General features: G+C 33.1%; 1 protein-coding gene across 3 annotated transcripts; it reads left to right on the top strand.

Annotated features, from left to right (window-relative positions):
- Window positions 1–1,390: 1,390 nt before the first annotated feature.
- On the top strand, window positions 1,391–5,400 carry LOC107783350 (trihelix transcription factor GT-3b-like). 3 transcript variants are annotated; one of them, XR_001647438.2, is made up of 3 exons: window positions 1,391–2,026; window positions 2,459–3,219; window positions 5,151–5,400. XR_001647438.2 is itself a non-coding variant. In XM_016604319.2 (2 exons), exons 1-2 carry the CDS (start codon window positions 1,700–1,702, stop codon window positions 3,026–3,028), a joined length of 897 nt encoding a protein of 298 aa, XP_016459805.1. In that variant the 5' UTR covers window positions 1,391–1,699; the 3' UTR covers window positions 3,029–5,400. The 3 variants fall into 3 exon arrangements, 1 of the variants encoding a protein (XP_016459805.1); XR_001647437.2 differs by having other exon boundaries at window positions 3,628–5,400; XM_016604319.2 differs by having other exon boundaries at window positions 2,459–5,400.
- The last annotated feature ends 8,842 nt before the right edge of the window (window positions 5,401–14,242 follow it).

Below are 14,242 nucleotides of genomic sequence, written 5' to 3'. Positions count from 1 at the left end.
CTCAACCGGCTATTTTTAGTTTAAGTGATTAGGTGGATGGCTATTAGGGTTAAATCTTCTTAAATAATAACAAAATTATATAGTGAATATACTTTTATTGATAAATGTTTAATTTATCGGCCAAAAAAGGGGATATACATGTATAATATAAACTAGGTATCTGGTTTTACATTAGATAAATATAGATAAATTTTTATTTTCAATTTTAGACTTAGATTTCTTACAGAACTTTAGGAATAAAGTCTTCGAAGAAGGGCATCTTGGTCATTTTGGTACCAACATTGAAGGTGGTATAAAAATAATATCACAATTGTAGTATAGCTAATCACAAAATAAAAAATTTAATTAAATACTGGATAAAATAATAATTATCTCGCAAACTAAATGACTCGTGATAGTTATAAAATTATCTTATATTATTAATGCATGAACGTTAAATCCATAATAGAATTATTTTTTTATATTAAAGAAATTCCAAAAGACCTGATGCCGACTTCTCCGACACCCAAAACACGGTTCCCTCTGTGGCACAACGCGTATTATGTACAACAAAGATGCAAGAATACAAAAAAGCATACTGTCAAGTATTTTTCCACTCTTTACACATTAGATCAACAAATTACATTTCTACGTACTCTTTTCCCTCTTAGTACAAGCCAAATGTAACATGACTAGCCAAATACAGGGGCGGAGCTAGATCATTAGGACACGCTCGGACTTGATTTTGTTTAAAATTATTGAATATACAAAAATATTTAATTGTCAATCTAATACTCCATTCGTTTCAAATTAGATGAGATACTTTTCTTTTTAGTCTGTTCCAAAATAATTGACACATTTCTAAATTTGAAAATAATTTAACGTTAAAATCTTCATTTTATCCTTAACGAGAAGCTTTTATAACCACACAAATGTCATTACCCCACAAAGTTTTTACCACTTAAACTTTTATGACCACAAGTTTCAAAAGTATTTTTTTTCTTAAATTTTGTGCTGAGTCAAACGACATCATATGGATTGAAACGGAGGGAGTAATTAAGATGAGATGAGTTTGCTGATTAGTTTAGAACACATAAATTCTATAATTTTGACTGCAATTGAGAGGAAATTAAATTTGGGAACCTTGTAGAACAAGCATCTGACCAGTCTACAACTTGTCACATAAAATCAAAGACCCATCCAAAGGGTTTCTGTTTTCTTTCGCCAGCATGATGTCACTTCATCGCAATATGAACAAATGTGGATGTCAATTCTAAATTATTATAATTTCTTCAACTTTATAAAGATACTAATTATTTTTGGAGAGCTGAGTTTACGCGTAGAGAGATGAGACACTAGACACTGTTTCTTTGAAAGAAAAAAGGATGCAATAACAAAAAGAGAATGAAAGGAAAAATGAAAGATTTGATTCACATGTTTTTCTTTCTAAATTCTTAATGGAGAAAGAACTCAAAAATACAACGCTCGCTTTTGACACATAAGCCATAGATATTCATTCTTTTTCTTTCACAATTTTCACACCTTAATTTCACACCATATATCCCCACTTTCATTTTCCCTACATATAAAACCTTTCTTCTTCTCTCTCCCCAAATCTTTTTCCTCTCCATTTTCTTAACCAAAACTATCTCTCAAAACATCAAGTTCAACCAAACATATATATACCCTTTTTAAATAATCAATCTGGGGTTATTATTATATGGATCCTCATCTTCATCACCATCACCATCAACATCATCAGCAACAACAACAACAAAATCCATTTAGTCTTCAAAGTGTGAATGTAGATACAAGTGGTGGAGGGGTTAATATTGGTACAACTAGTGGAGATAGATTTCCTCAATGGAGTATTCAAGAAACAAGAGATTTTTTGATGATTAGAGCCGAGTTGGATCAAACTTTCATGGAAACTAAAAGAAACAAACTTTTATGGGAAGTCATAGCCACAAAGATGAAAGACAAAGGTTACAATCGTAGCCCTGAACAGTGTAAATGCAAGTGGAAAAATCTCGTTACGCGCTATAAGGTACTGGTTTCTCTCTTTTAATTTTATTAAATAAACAAACCTTAAATAAATATATGAAAGAATAGTATTAGGTTTCTTTCTGAGAAAGTCGTCACTAGCTAGCATCGGGGATGCAACTTTTCTTTTCTCCAGTATTTCAACACGAAATATAAATATATGTATGTTCAAAAAACAAAAAATTTAAGATATGTATTATATTTAATTCTGAACTTATAATTAAAAAAATACAATATATTCAGGCGATAACTGATCTCAAAGATTAAAGTAGTTTAAATTTTGGATCTGCGAGTGCATTAAATATTTGTTTTTATCTTGATGAAGACACTTCAAATTCTTTAAGGGTTGTTGAGTTTCTTACCAAGTTACCATCTTTTAAGATCTTTTTCAAAAGAAGTATATATAGTTATGTCTTTCATTATATTTTTTTAATAGGGATGTGAAACGCTTGAACCAGAAGCTCTACGACAACAATTTCCATTTTACAACGAGTTGCAAGCGATTTTCGCGGCTAGGATGCAGAGAATGCTGTGGATAGAGGCAGAAGGTGGCGGCGGGTCGAAGAAGAAGACTATTTCTCAGCTGTCTTCTGATGAAGAGGAAGAAAATGAGGATAGTGAAGGAGAAAAAGTAGTTGGTATAACAAAAAAGAAAAGAAAGGTGAAGGGAAATAATGTTAACATTGTTGGTAGTAGTTCTAGTGGTGGTAGTGGGAATTTAGTGAATAGTTTTAAGGAGATTTTGGATGATTTCATGAAGCAACAAATGGCAATGGAAATGCAATGGTTAAAAGCTTATGAAGCAAAGGAAGAAGAGAGGAGAATAAAGGAAATGGAATGGAGACAAACAATGGAGGCATTAGAAAATGAGAGGTTAATGATGGAAAGAAGATGGAGAGAAAGAGAAGAACAAAGGAGGATTAGAGAAGAAGCTAGAGCTGAGAAAAGGGATGCACTTATTACAGCTCTTTTGAACAAGCTTAGAAGAGAAGATCACAACATGTAACCTTATCCTTTCGCCGATAAAATTGGAACGATACAGAGAAGATTGACATATAACCCTATTAGGGTATAAAGGAAGTGGAATATTAGCTAGCTCTAGCTAATTAGACTAACTGCTTTCTTGATTAAATTTTGCTGATGATCATGTTCTGGGGGAAGTTTAAAAGAAGATAAAATGAAGCCCTTTGATCAGAGGTTTGTCTTGAACTTACTCTTCTTGTAGTACTGAAACACAAACATAATGCTCCATGCATTTCATGTCTCTTCTTTCCTTTTGCAAGTTATAAAATTTCTTATTTCTTGATCTTTATGTGCTCTTGAGGTTTAATTATTATCTTGCATTTCTTAGTTATATCCTAGTATGCAAAGCAACTTACTTTCTTATGTTTAAATTTTTTTGAGGAAGATAGTAATAAAAATGATACTTCCTCCATTTGTTTTATTTTATGTGATATTCTTTTATTTTAGTCCGTCTTGATTATTCTTTATATTTATAAATAATTGAATTTTAAAATTTCCATGCAATAGAGGGACACATAATTCCAATTCAATGGTCCTTCGTTTGTCTTTCTATTCTAATTTTCTTTGTTTTATCGATGGTAGAATTAAGGCTTCATTTACTTGGATGAATCCAATACAACGGTTCATGGTATAAACTTAATTACCATTTGAATAGCTGGTGATACGCGTAAATGGAAAGTCAAACTTTGGACTTGGAGCATTTCAGATATTGTTACACCTTTTTCCTGGTGATAGGCTGTCTAGATACTTGTAATGATTGCCCAATCTTTTTGCCAAAGTTTTTAAAACTAGATCTCATACATTTAACTATTTATCATTTTCACCCTTGGCGGACCCAAATTTTAAGTTTATAAATTTTGAAGAGTGATGGAGTTAGAGTATGTTGTACGAGTTCAAACGAATCCAATGACTTTTTTTATATCTTATATTTGTATTAGAAAATTTATGATATATGCATAAATATTTAGTTGTGAAACCGGTTATTAAGACGATCGAGAGCTATGGGTTCGATGCAAGTAATTAAGAACCCACAAATTAAACTTTAAATCCTGAATCTGCCTCTAGTTCTGAACCCGCAATTTTGTTTGCTTACCGGGTTCGAAATAAATTCCTTATACATATCAAGTGAATTTCTTAATATAAGTACAACATCTAAGCCAAAACTATTAGGTTCTGCCGAACTCATAACTTATGTAAATCCGCCCGTGATATTGGACATGCTGGATACAACATCTAATAACTCGAAAACAGTTCTTGTAATTCCCCTGTTCATTTTATATAATACCTTTTAGAATAAAATCTTTGATACTTGAAAACTCTTTAATTCTAAAGACCTTTAGTATGTATCAAAAAAAATTCTTTCTTACTTTTAAAAATTTGTGCCCAATTAATCAAATACTACCATATAAAATAAAGTGGATGTAACATAACTTTATAGATTTTATGTAGATCCTTAATGGTGCATTATGCAATCCTTTAGTTATTGTCCATTAATTTTAACATGCATTAATGATGGAGAGATCAAGTTATTCTTATCTTTCCATGTTTGTTCTATGAATAAAATTAAAAGACCAAGTACTTTCCTTACTTTATATGATTGATTGCTAAGATATTGTGCATCTTAATTCAATGTCTAGGTTACCCTATTCTGCTATTCGTATCTTATTAATTATTTCGTTTTCAAGGTATGAAGAATAAATAAACAAATAAGAAAAATCCTTGTGTTGGTTCATGTATGCTTGCACATAAAAACCAAAGTAGGGAAACAGACCAATCAATTAATTAATACTCAATGACACAACTATTTGCTTCTGTTACAAAATATGATGCAATGCATGTATCTCTTTCTTGGGAAACTAATTTGTTCAGAGTTATGTTGTTACTTTTAACAACTTTCTTTTTTGGTTTTCTTATTCTTTCATCCAAATATAGTTTAAGTTGTTACATGCACCCATATTTATTTGTGAAATTTCAAGTTACATGGTGCTTTGTTCGTCTATTTAGTTCAAGCAGTTAGTACATATACACTTTTTTTCCTTTTCCTCTGTTGGTATCTGGGGCGAAAAAAGAAAAGAGAGGGATGAGTCTTGCTTTTGGTGTTACAGCCCCCAGTGGAGGCTTGCATGACGGCCCATAATTGGATCAGTAGTAGAGCGCGCCTCCGATAATTGTATCATTGTGTCTGGGTTGTGAGGGCTCTCAGCCATGAATAGTTCAATGTCTATCGGCGTCGATTTTCTCATAAATTTGAGTCTGTTGTTTTTAAATTATCAAAGAGAATTACACATATATATGTGGGATGAAATTACCCCAGGCAGTTCTGTGATTTAATATAGTGTGATTCTTTTCCTTTTACTTTGTAATTACCACGTTGATGAGGAAACTTCTGGATATGATCGTGCATGAATATAAATCGTACCAGATTATACGAGGCCAAGGAATTGAAATTTATATATTGATTTTGTGTTCAAATGGAAGGAGAAAAAGCAATTTGATATTGCAACTTGATGGAATTGTAGTTACGTTATTCCACTACCAAATTGTGCAGTTGAACTAAGCAATTTGATTTCTTTCTCCTACGATGGTTCACACTCGAATTTTTGTTCTTTGTCATCATTATTGCATACGTGAGATATCAATTAAATTGTTATCTCTTTAACAATTATTTCAAAACTATTGTCACCCATCAACAAAAATATCCTTACATATTTGACCCGACAAAAAGAGTTATAGTTGCAGTTTATCATCACGCATCAACAAAAAATTATACATGTTACTATTTTTATTTTGTCTAAGTAATGTACGAATCAAAGCGTTTTATTATCGTACTTGAGTATTGTCAATCACCCTACGGGTTAAAGGTGAGTTTTATTGCTTGAATAATTTCCTATTTGTTGCATAATACTAATGAATATATGCAAGCAACTCTGCTGGAATGTTGATGAATTAAGCAATTAATATTGAAACATTTCACATGACGTATATACCTAACATGCAACATGTTTGGTCTTGAATATAGGCCAAATTGTGGGCACAACGTTAGTCACCTTTTCTACCTAGCCTAAGTCTATTTCTCTTTATAGACGCTAAGGCAATTTTTTTTACCCATTTAAGAGGGATTTGATAGTATAGTGGAACTTGTAATATCCTAGGCTAATTTAAATCAGCAAAACGCGAGAGATATTGAGTGCATAAGGAAGCAATCCTCAGATTCTAGCGGCACATTTTAAAGTCGTGCAAGTCAACGCTCAAAGCAGACAAGTATCACTAAATACAATGGGCTGAAAAACATATACTCCCTCCATTTTAATTCAGATGACATATTTCGCTTATCGAAAGTCAAACCGTGTGAAATTTGACCAATATTTTTAAAAAGTATTTTCTAATGATATTGACATAAGAAAAATTGCAACTTATAGCATTTTCCGTATTGTTTTTAAATATCTAATTTTTAATTTTAAAATATTTGAGTTCAACTTATCCAATTTAGCTTCAAAGTTTAGTCAAATTGACTCTCGATAAGCGAAATGTGTCATCTAATTTGAAACAGAGGGAGTAGCATGTTTGGCCAAGCTTCTAAAATTAGCTTTTGAAAAGTATTTTTCTCAAAAGTGTTTATCAAAAAAAGTACTGTGGTGAGAAGCAATTTATGTTTGGTTAATTAATTTAAAAAATAATTTTGAGCAGTATTTAATATTTGGTCAAGCTTTTAAAAAGTACTTTTAAGTGTATTTTTTTCAAAAGTACTTTTCAAATAGTACTTTTAGGGAGAAACTATAGTTTTTTGCTTCTCAAAAACTATAGTGTATTTTTCTACTTTTACTCAAATCACTTTTTTCCTTCTAAAAATTTGGCTAAATAAATACCTTAACTTTATAAACAAGCACTTTTGCCCAAAATATTTTGGCAAAAAAAAAAGGAAAAAAAAAGTTTGACCAAACAAGCTAATAATAACCTTGTATCCTTGTGTTGAGTGGGTTGCAACCTACTGGGAATGCAACCTTGGTGTTGAGTTGGTTGGACCCACCGTTGAGAGATGTTGGATATATGAGGAAGCTAACCTTGTATCCTAGTGACTTATTAGTGAGCCAAAATAGATCAAAACAATGAGACATATAACAGTGGTGGATCAAGAGTATAGTACGTGGATTCTCGAAAACCCAGTAACTTTTGTATATATTCTGTATTTTTATTAAAAATTCACTAAATATTTATAAATATCTAATTGTGAATCTAATTATTATTGAATATTAATTTGAGATTACGACAGAAACTCATACACTTTAAATTTTGAATTCGCTTCTGTATATGAAGAGGTTAACTGAAAATCAGACATGTGTTAGAGGTCCTTTTGAACTTGTCTTGGCAGCAGGGACCCAAGAGAATGTTATGAACCGACTTTCGGTTAGATTTGAAGTGCTGACATTTATTACATGTTATGGTCAAACTTGAAAATATAGTCACTTTATGATCAAGATTGGTCAAAGGTCCAATGCATTGGCTATTCTTTAATGACTTTCTTGTTCTAGTTTGCTTTTCTCCTTTATTTTCTCCGATGTTTTTGTGTTACCCAACGGTATTTTTTGTTTTGTTATTCTTTCTTTAATAAGCAATGACCTCATTCACCTATCAACCAATCCATTCTATTGACCAGATTACCGTTGGATAAATGACAAATTCATATTTTTGGTGTTAATGGAAAGAATCTCATACAATATTTTTCTCACCAAAGCTTAGGCAGATAAGACAAAATCTTCTAATATATTTTAATCTCGATTGAAATTTGAACAAAAGATCTCATGTCTCCTTTCACTTTATTAACCACTCGGTCAACGCTACTCTTAGTAAATCTTGATTTGTTCTTATTTTCAATTTACATCATAGTTTGAATGAGTATAGAATGTAAGAAAGAAAGGAAGATGTTAGAAGTTAATTTGTGCTCTTAAACATGCATAATATCGGTGTGAATAGAGAATTTTTGAAATCCGTAGTGATCTATTGAATATGTCGTAATATTTGTGTGGTTACAAAGTTTTTTTAAGGGCAAATAGAAAGTTTAAACTAAATTATTTATAAATTTATAAGATGCTAATTTTTTTTAAACAGACTAATAAAAAATAGTGTCATAGATAAAATAATAACAAAAAATTAAAAGTTTTTCAGTAAAATGACAAACCCATATTTTCTTTCGTTTGGATTCCAATGCTTTTCATTATTCTTCATCGTTTTTATTGTGGTCAAATCATATCCCTTATGCCTCGATAGAGTGCAGCTAGAATTAAAATCAACACCCAATTAATTCTAGCATGAAACAATAGCTATTGATTATATTTAGGTAGGGTAGATAATGTTGGTGTTATCCAATGATTAGAGCAATATTTGTTTCGTGTAGATTGAACTCTCTTCCCCTTGGGTACTAACACCTAACAAGAAAGTAAGTAGAAATAGAAAAAATAAATAATACATACAATTAAATAATTAAGTGAACGTCTAGTTAGGTAATGCTATAAAATATATTCACGGGATACGGAAAAACAAAGAAATGGTAAGTACTTTACACCTTGTTTCGGAAACTAGAATAAAAGGAAAGTAAAATAAACATTATAGTTGAGCTTATTTTTGTTTGATTTGACTAGATGAAAATGAAAGATATTAAACAAAAAAGGACATGTTTTCTCTTAACAGCCCCTTCCCCACCAAAATGAAAAAAACATTGGCATATTGTGACCATGCGATAAAAAATGGATATCAATTCCATACTTTGTCCTTTTACTGGACTAGGCAGGATACTAATAAAGTGGATCACTTTCTTGTTCGGCTAGCTTTTATCGTATGCAACTCGTATAACTTGAAATTTATCCATCATATTTAGCTTCTATTCATACTTCTCATTTACATAACAGAAATGTTTCTTTGATGTAACTATATTTTGGCTTGGTTATTTAATAAATATTTGTTGTCTTCAAAAAAAAAAAAGTCATCGAAGAAATTAGTGACATATAGTCACTAGTCAATACAAAAATTGGATATTTACACCTAATTATTTACCATAAATAAATGACAAATTAAAGTCAGAATATGTATTAAATAATTATAAATAAGTGATAACCATATTTGTGAAGATATGTGTAATATATTTTATTGAGCTTTTTTTTCCAGGAAATTCTATTGAATTAGTATAAGCATTCAAGGAGGTACATGCAATATTAAAAGAAAAATACGGTGTTGTACGAAAATGAGAGAGAAACATATATCAGCAATCAACATCCATATATAGCTTTATGCACGGTCATAATCTCTGGTTTATTCTTTTTTTTTTTTTTTTTTGGTTAACGGTTATTATTTCAAATTTCTTGATTTCGAAGAATTCGATAAATAGATATTGGAATATTTTCAATGACAACTACTCATATCATAGTGGTTATCTAAGGCAAAGAATGGAATTCATGCCGCTCTGTTCCAATGCCTACCTTCAGTTATCTAGATTTGAGAATTTACACATTGTTGGGTAGATTTGTTATTATGCAGAACCATGACCATGCTCCTAGTCAGTCTATTTCCTAAAGTGCAACTGCCTTTTGATTGGCTTGAATTGTGCAATGTAGTGGAGAAGGCAAAACAAAGTATCATCAGCAAAATGATAAGATGGGTGAAACCTGACTCTGGATGGCTGAAGCTAAACATAGATGGTTGTCGTAAAGAAAATTCGAGAAGTGCTGGCGGAGGTGGTATTATCTGAGACAACCTTGGACGCTTTATTTTTGCATATGCTGAAAACTATGGTAAATGTAGTAATAATATGACTGTGGCTATAGGAAACATGGAATGAATTTATGCATTGAGAGGGGTTTTCTCTATGTGATATCCGATTCCAAATTGAATATTGATATGATTAATAACAAAATGAAGGCACCCTGGCAGCTCCAACATATTATAGACTTGTAGAAATTTAGGAGAATTCTTCTCTTCTATTGAATGAATGATATGTTGTACATAATACCTATTTTATACAGTAATTTGGGAATAAACCAGGTACAATTTACAGTTATACAAAAATACAAGTGTCTAATTCTTAATTGTTGTCCTATTTCATATTTGCACTGTGATATGTACAACTATATTAAAAAAAGTGGACTGAATCTTTAAACAAAAAAAGGGCCAGACCTTAGCTTGTATTTTGGGCTTTTGAGTTGTGTGTTGGGCCAATTGATACTATTGGCCCAAAAGTGATGCAGCCCGATATACCTAAATCAAAATATGCTGGTCTTCTGCTTTCTAGGCCATTTGATACATATCTTATCTCTTTCTTTCTTCGTCTTCTTCGGTTGTGCCTTCTTGTGTTGACCAACTTTTTGATTTAGGAGCCAAGATTTCAGATTCTGGTCCAACACCCCCCTTCAAGTTGGAGGGGTGACAAAACAACCCCAACTTGGAGACAATTGCCCTGTGAAGAGGACCCGAAAGTGGCTTTGTAAGGATGTTGGCGAGCTGCGATTTTGACTTAACAAACGATAAGGAGATCAGTCTGGCGAGGAATTGTTGACGGACGAAGTGACAATCAATTTCCACGTGCTTTGTGTGCTCGTGGAAAACAGGGTTTTTTGCTATGTGAATAGCCGCCTGGCTATCTGAATGAAGAGAGACCGGTAAGGTGGGTGAAAACGAGATATCCGTAAAAAGGAGAACAAGCCATGTCAGTTCTGAAACGACCTTCTTCATAGATCTATATTCGGCTTCGGCAGAGGAAAGTGAGATGGAAGATTGTTTCTTTGATTTCCATGAAATAGGGGATCCACCGAGGTTGATATAAAAGCCATTGACTGAGCGACGAGAGTCCGGACAAGACCCTCAATCGGAGTCGCAAAAAGCTGTTAATTGAAAAGAAGGGGCTGAATTCATAAAAAACCCATGTGATGGCGAAGACATTAGATAACGGAGAACGTGTAATCCGACAGTAAAATGAGGTTGACGGGGGCTTTGCATATATTGGCTTAGATGCTGAACTGCGAAGGAGAGGTCAAGGCAGGTATAGGTTAAAAAATTGAGCTTTCCTAATAGTCGCCTGTAGATGGTTGGGTCTGTAAGAGGTTCGCCAACATCCGCTCGAAGCTTGCAGCTAGGATCTAGTGGAGAGGAGGCTGGTCGTGAATCAAGAACACCAAACTCAGAAAGAAGTTCCAAGGTGAACTTTCTTTGACTGATAATCAGTCCATGTTGTTCTCGTAATATTTCCATTCCTAGAAAATAATTAGCTTCTCCAAGATCTTTAATTTTGAATTTTGAGTCGAGGAAGTCTTTTAGATTAGAAAGTTCTGAAGGGTCATCACCTATGAGAAGTATGTCATCGACATAAACAACAACAATAGAAATTCCAGTATCTGTCTTCTTAAAAAATAAAGAATAGTCGTTAAGAGAGTGAGAATATCCTTTGAAATTGAGTGCACCAGTGAGTCGTGCGTACCATTGTCGGGAAGCCTGTTTGAGGCCGTATAAGGACTTTTTAACTTGTAAACATGATTATTAAAAGGTGAAGGCAATCCCGGGGGGAATCTCATGTACACTTCTTCCTGTAGATCACCGTGAAGAAAGGCATTATTGACATCTAATTGAAATAATTTCCAATTCATTTTAACTGCAACAGCTAAAATGCATCTAACAGTGGTCATCTTCACCACTGGACTAGAAGTCTCAGTGTAGTCTATTCCTTCCCTTTGTATGTCCCCGCGGATAACTAGTCGAGCTTTGAATCTTTCAATGCTTCCATCAGATCTATATTTAACCTTATAGACTCATTTACAAGGTAAAGGTTTCTTGCCTCTCGGTAGTTCAACCAGTTTGATTGGTTTCCAATGCTTGAAGTTCTTTTGCCATTGCCTCCTACCCACTAGGATGTAAAACTGCCTGGGAGAAACTTGTAGGTTCAATGATGTGAGAGATAGAGTTAAGAAATGATTGGTTTGTAGGAGAGAGGTCTATGAAATTCATAGTAGTAGGTGAGATTGGTACTGCAAGACAAAAATTAGTTAGATTAGTCAAGTGCACAACATTACATACATAATCTGCCAGATACGATGGTGGATTGTATTCTCTAGTAGACCTCCTTAGTTCAGGTTGAAGTGGAATGGAAGGTGGAGAGGAAATGATTCTTGAAAGAGGAGAAGAGTTAGGAGATGTGCTAGGTGACCAGAATTTGAAATGGAAGAAAATTGGATATCAGATTAAGAGGGGTGATTTGAGTCTTGAATAATAGCAACTTCTTTAGGAAAATGGGTGGTTCAGATGAAGGAGAAAAAAATAGGAATATTTCCTCATAAAAAACTACATTTCGTGAAATAAAATGTCCCTAGAGTGAAGATCCAACAATTTGTAGCCTTTCTTTCCAAAAGGATATCCTAGAAAAAAACATTTTATTGATCGAGGCTCAAGTTTGGCTCTGTGATGAGGTAAAGTAGAGGCATAACATAGACAACCAAAAGTTTTTAGAAAATCATAAGATGGAACTTTTCCAAATAGAATTTCAAAAGGTGTTTTGAAGTCAAGCACTCTAGAAGGAAATCGATTTATTAGAAAAGTAGCAGTTAACAAGCAATCACCCAATACATGGTTGGGAGATTAGATTGAAATAATAAAGCTCTGCATGTTTCTAGTAGATGTTTGTGTTTTCGCTCAACTACTCCATTTTATTGTGGTGTAGCAACACAAGAGGTTTGATGAAGGATTCCATTAGAAGAAATTTTTTTTGAAAGAATAGATCCTGATCCTAATTCCAAAGCATTATCTGAACGAATGATTTTAACTTTTGTGGAAAACTATCTTTCTACCATAACTAGAAAAGATTTTAGAACTGGAAAAGCATTACTTTTTGTTCTTAATAGGTAAGTCCAGGTTCCTCTACTATAGTCATCGACTATAGTCAAGAAATATCTGTAACCGTCATGAGTTGGGACCTTGTAAGGCCCCCAAGTATCAACATGAATTAATTAAAAAGTTGAACTTGTGTTGATGTTACTTGAATGAAAAGGCAACTTTGCATGCCTAGCTTAAGAACATACATCACAAGGATGATTAAATTTGGCAAGAGAAGGAAAATGAAAATGGGATATATTTTGCATACTAGGTAGAGGCATATGCCCCAATCTTTTGTGCCATAGGCTTACATTAGAGTTGACTCTAGCAGTACAAGAAACTAAATGAGACATAATGTCTTTCCTAAGGTTCTTGCAGTCTGAATAAGATTGAAAAACTGATTGATCTTCACAAACTAGACCTGAACTTAAAGAAACTGATTTAAGTAGATATAGACCTTCCTTCACTTCACCAACTACCACTGGCCTCTTCAGTGAATGGCCCTGCAAGAATGTACCAAAAGATGAGAAAAGTAAGGTACACATGAGTTTTTTAGTGAGTTTGTGAACTGAAATTAGATTAAACTTGAAATCTGGAACATATAACACATTATTTATGGTTAAATCTGGCAGAACATGCACACTACCAACTTGACTGACCTTGACTTTATATGAATTTGGGAGATTTACGTATAGAGATTTGGTTATAGGCTTGACATTAAATAAAATGGAATAGTCAAAAGTCATATGTTCTGAAGCTCCATAATCTATTATCCAGGAGGTAGAATTCATGTTAAGAAAACAAGAAAGACAATATAGATTAGGAGTATTGATTATTTTACCAGCACAGTTGGCACTGGCATTTGCATCAGAAATACGCCCATCCTGTTGCACCTTTACTTGTTGAAGAAGTTGATAGAGTTGACTGTATTGTTCTTGAGTTATGCCTTTCCCTGCTGTATTTTCTCCCACTGTACTTGCTGACTGAGTTGTGTTTTCTTCATGCTTGATGGCTGCATTGTTGTGAGGTCCTCCATGATACCTTTTTGATTTGGTGAACTTGAAAGTGGAGGGAAACCCAATAATTCTGTAACATTTGTCGATAGAATGACCGGGTTTCTTGCAATAGTTGCATACCAGGTTATTCTTCTTCCTTTCAAGATTTTCTTTGAACTTTCCTTCTCCATTAGCATACCTTTGAAAATGTGCTTGCTGATTTCCTGCTAGAAAAGCATTTTCTACTGGATGTTGTGAAACATGAATTTCTCTTTGTTTCTCATCTTGAATGAGAAGAGAATAGGCTTGATTGACACTAGGAAGAGGGGTAAGCATCAGAATATTGCTCCTTACAG

This window comes from Nicotiana tabacum, chromosome 10, assembly GCF_000715075.1.
Source record: "Nicotiana tabacum cultivar K326 chromosome 10, ASM71507v2, whole genome shotgun sequence".
Taxonomy (NCBI): Eukaryota; Viridiplantae; Streptophyta; class Magnoliopsida; order Solanales; family Solanaceae; genus Nicotiana; species Nicotiana tabacum.
Note: the sequence above shows the minus strand (reverse complement) of the source record. Positions and strands in the feature narration are given on the sequence as shown.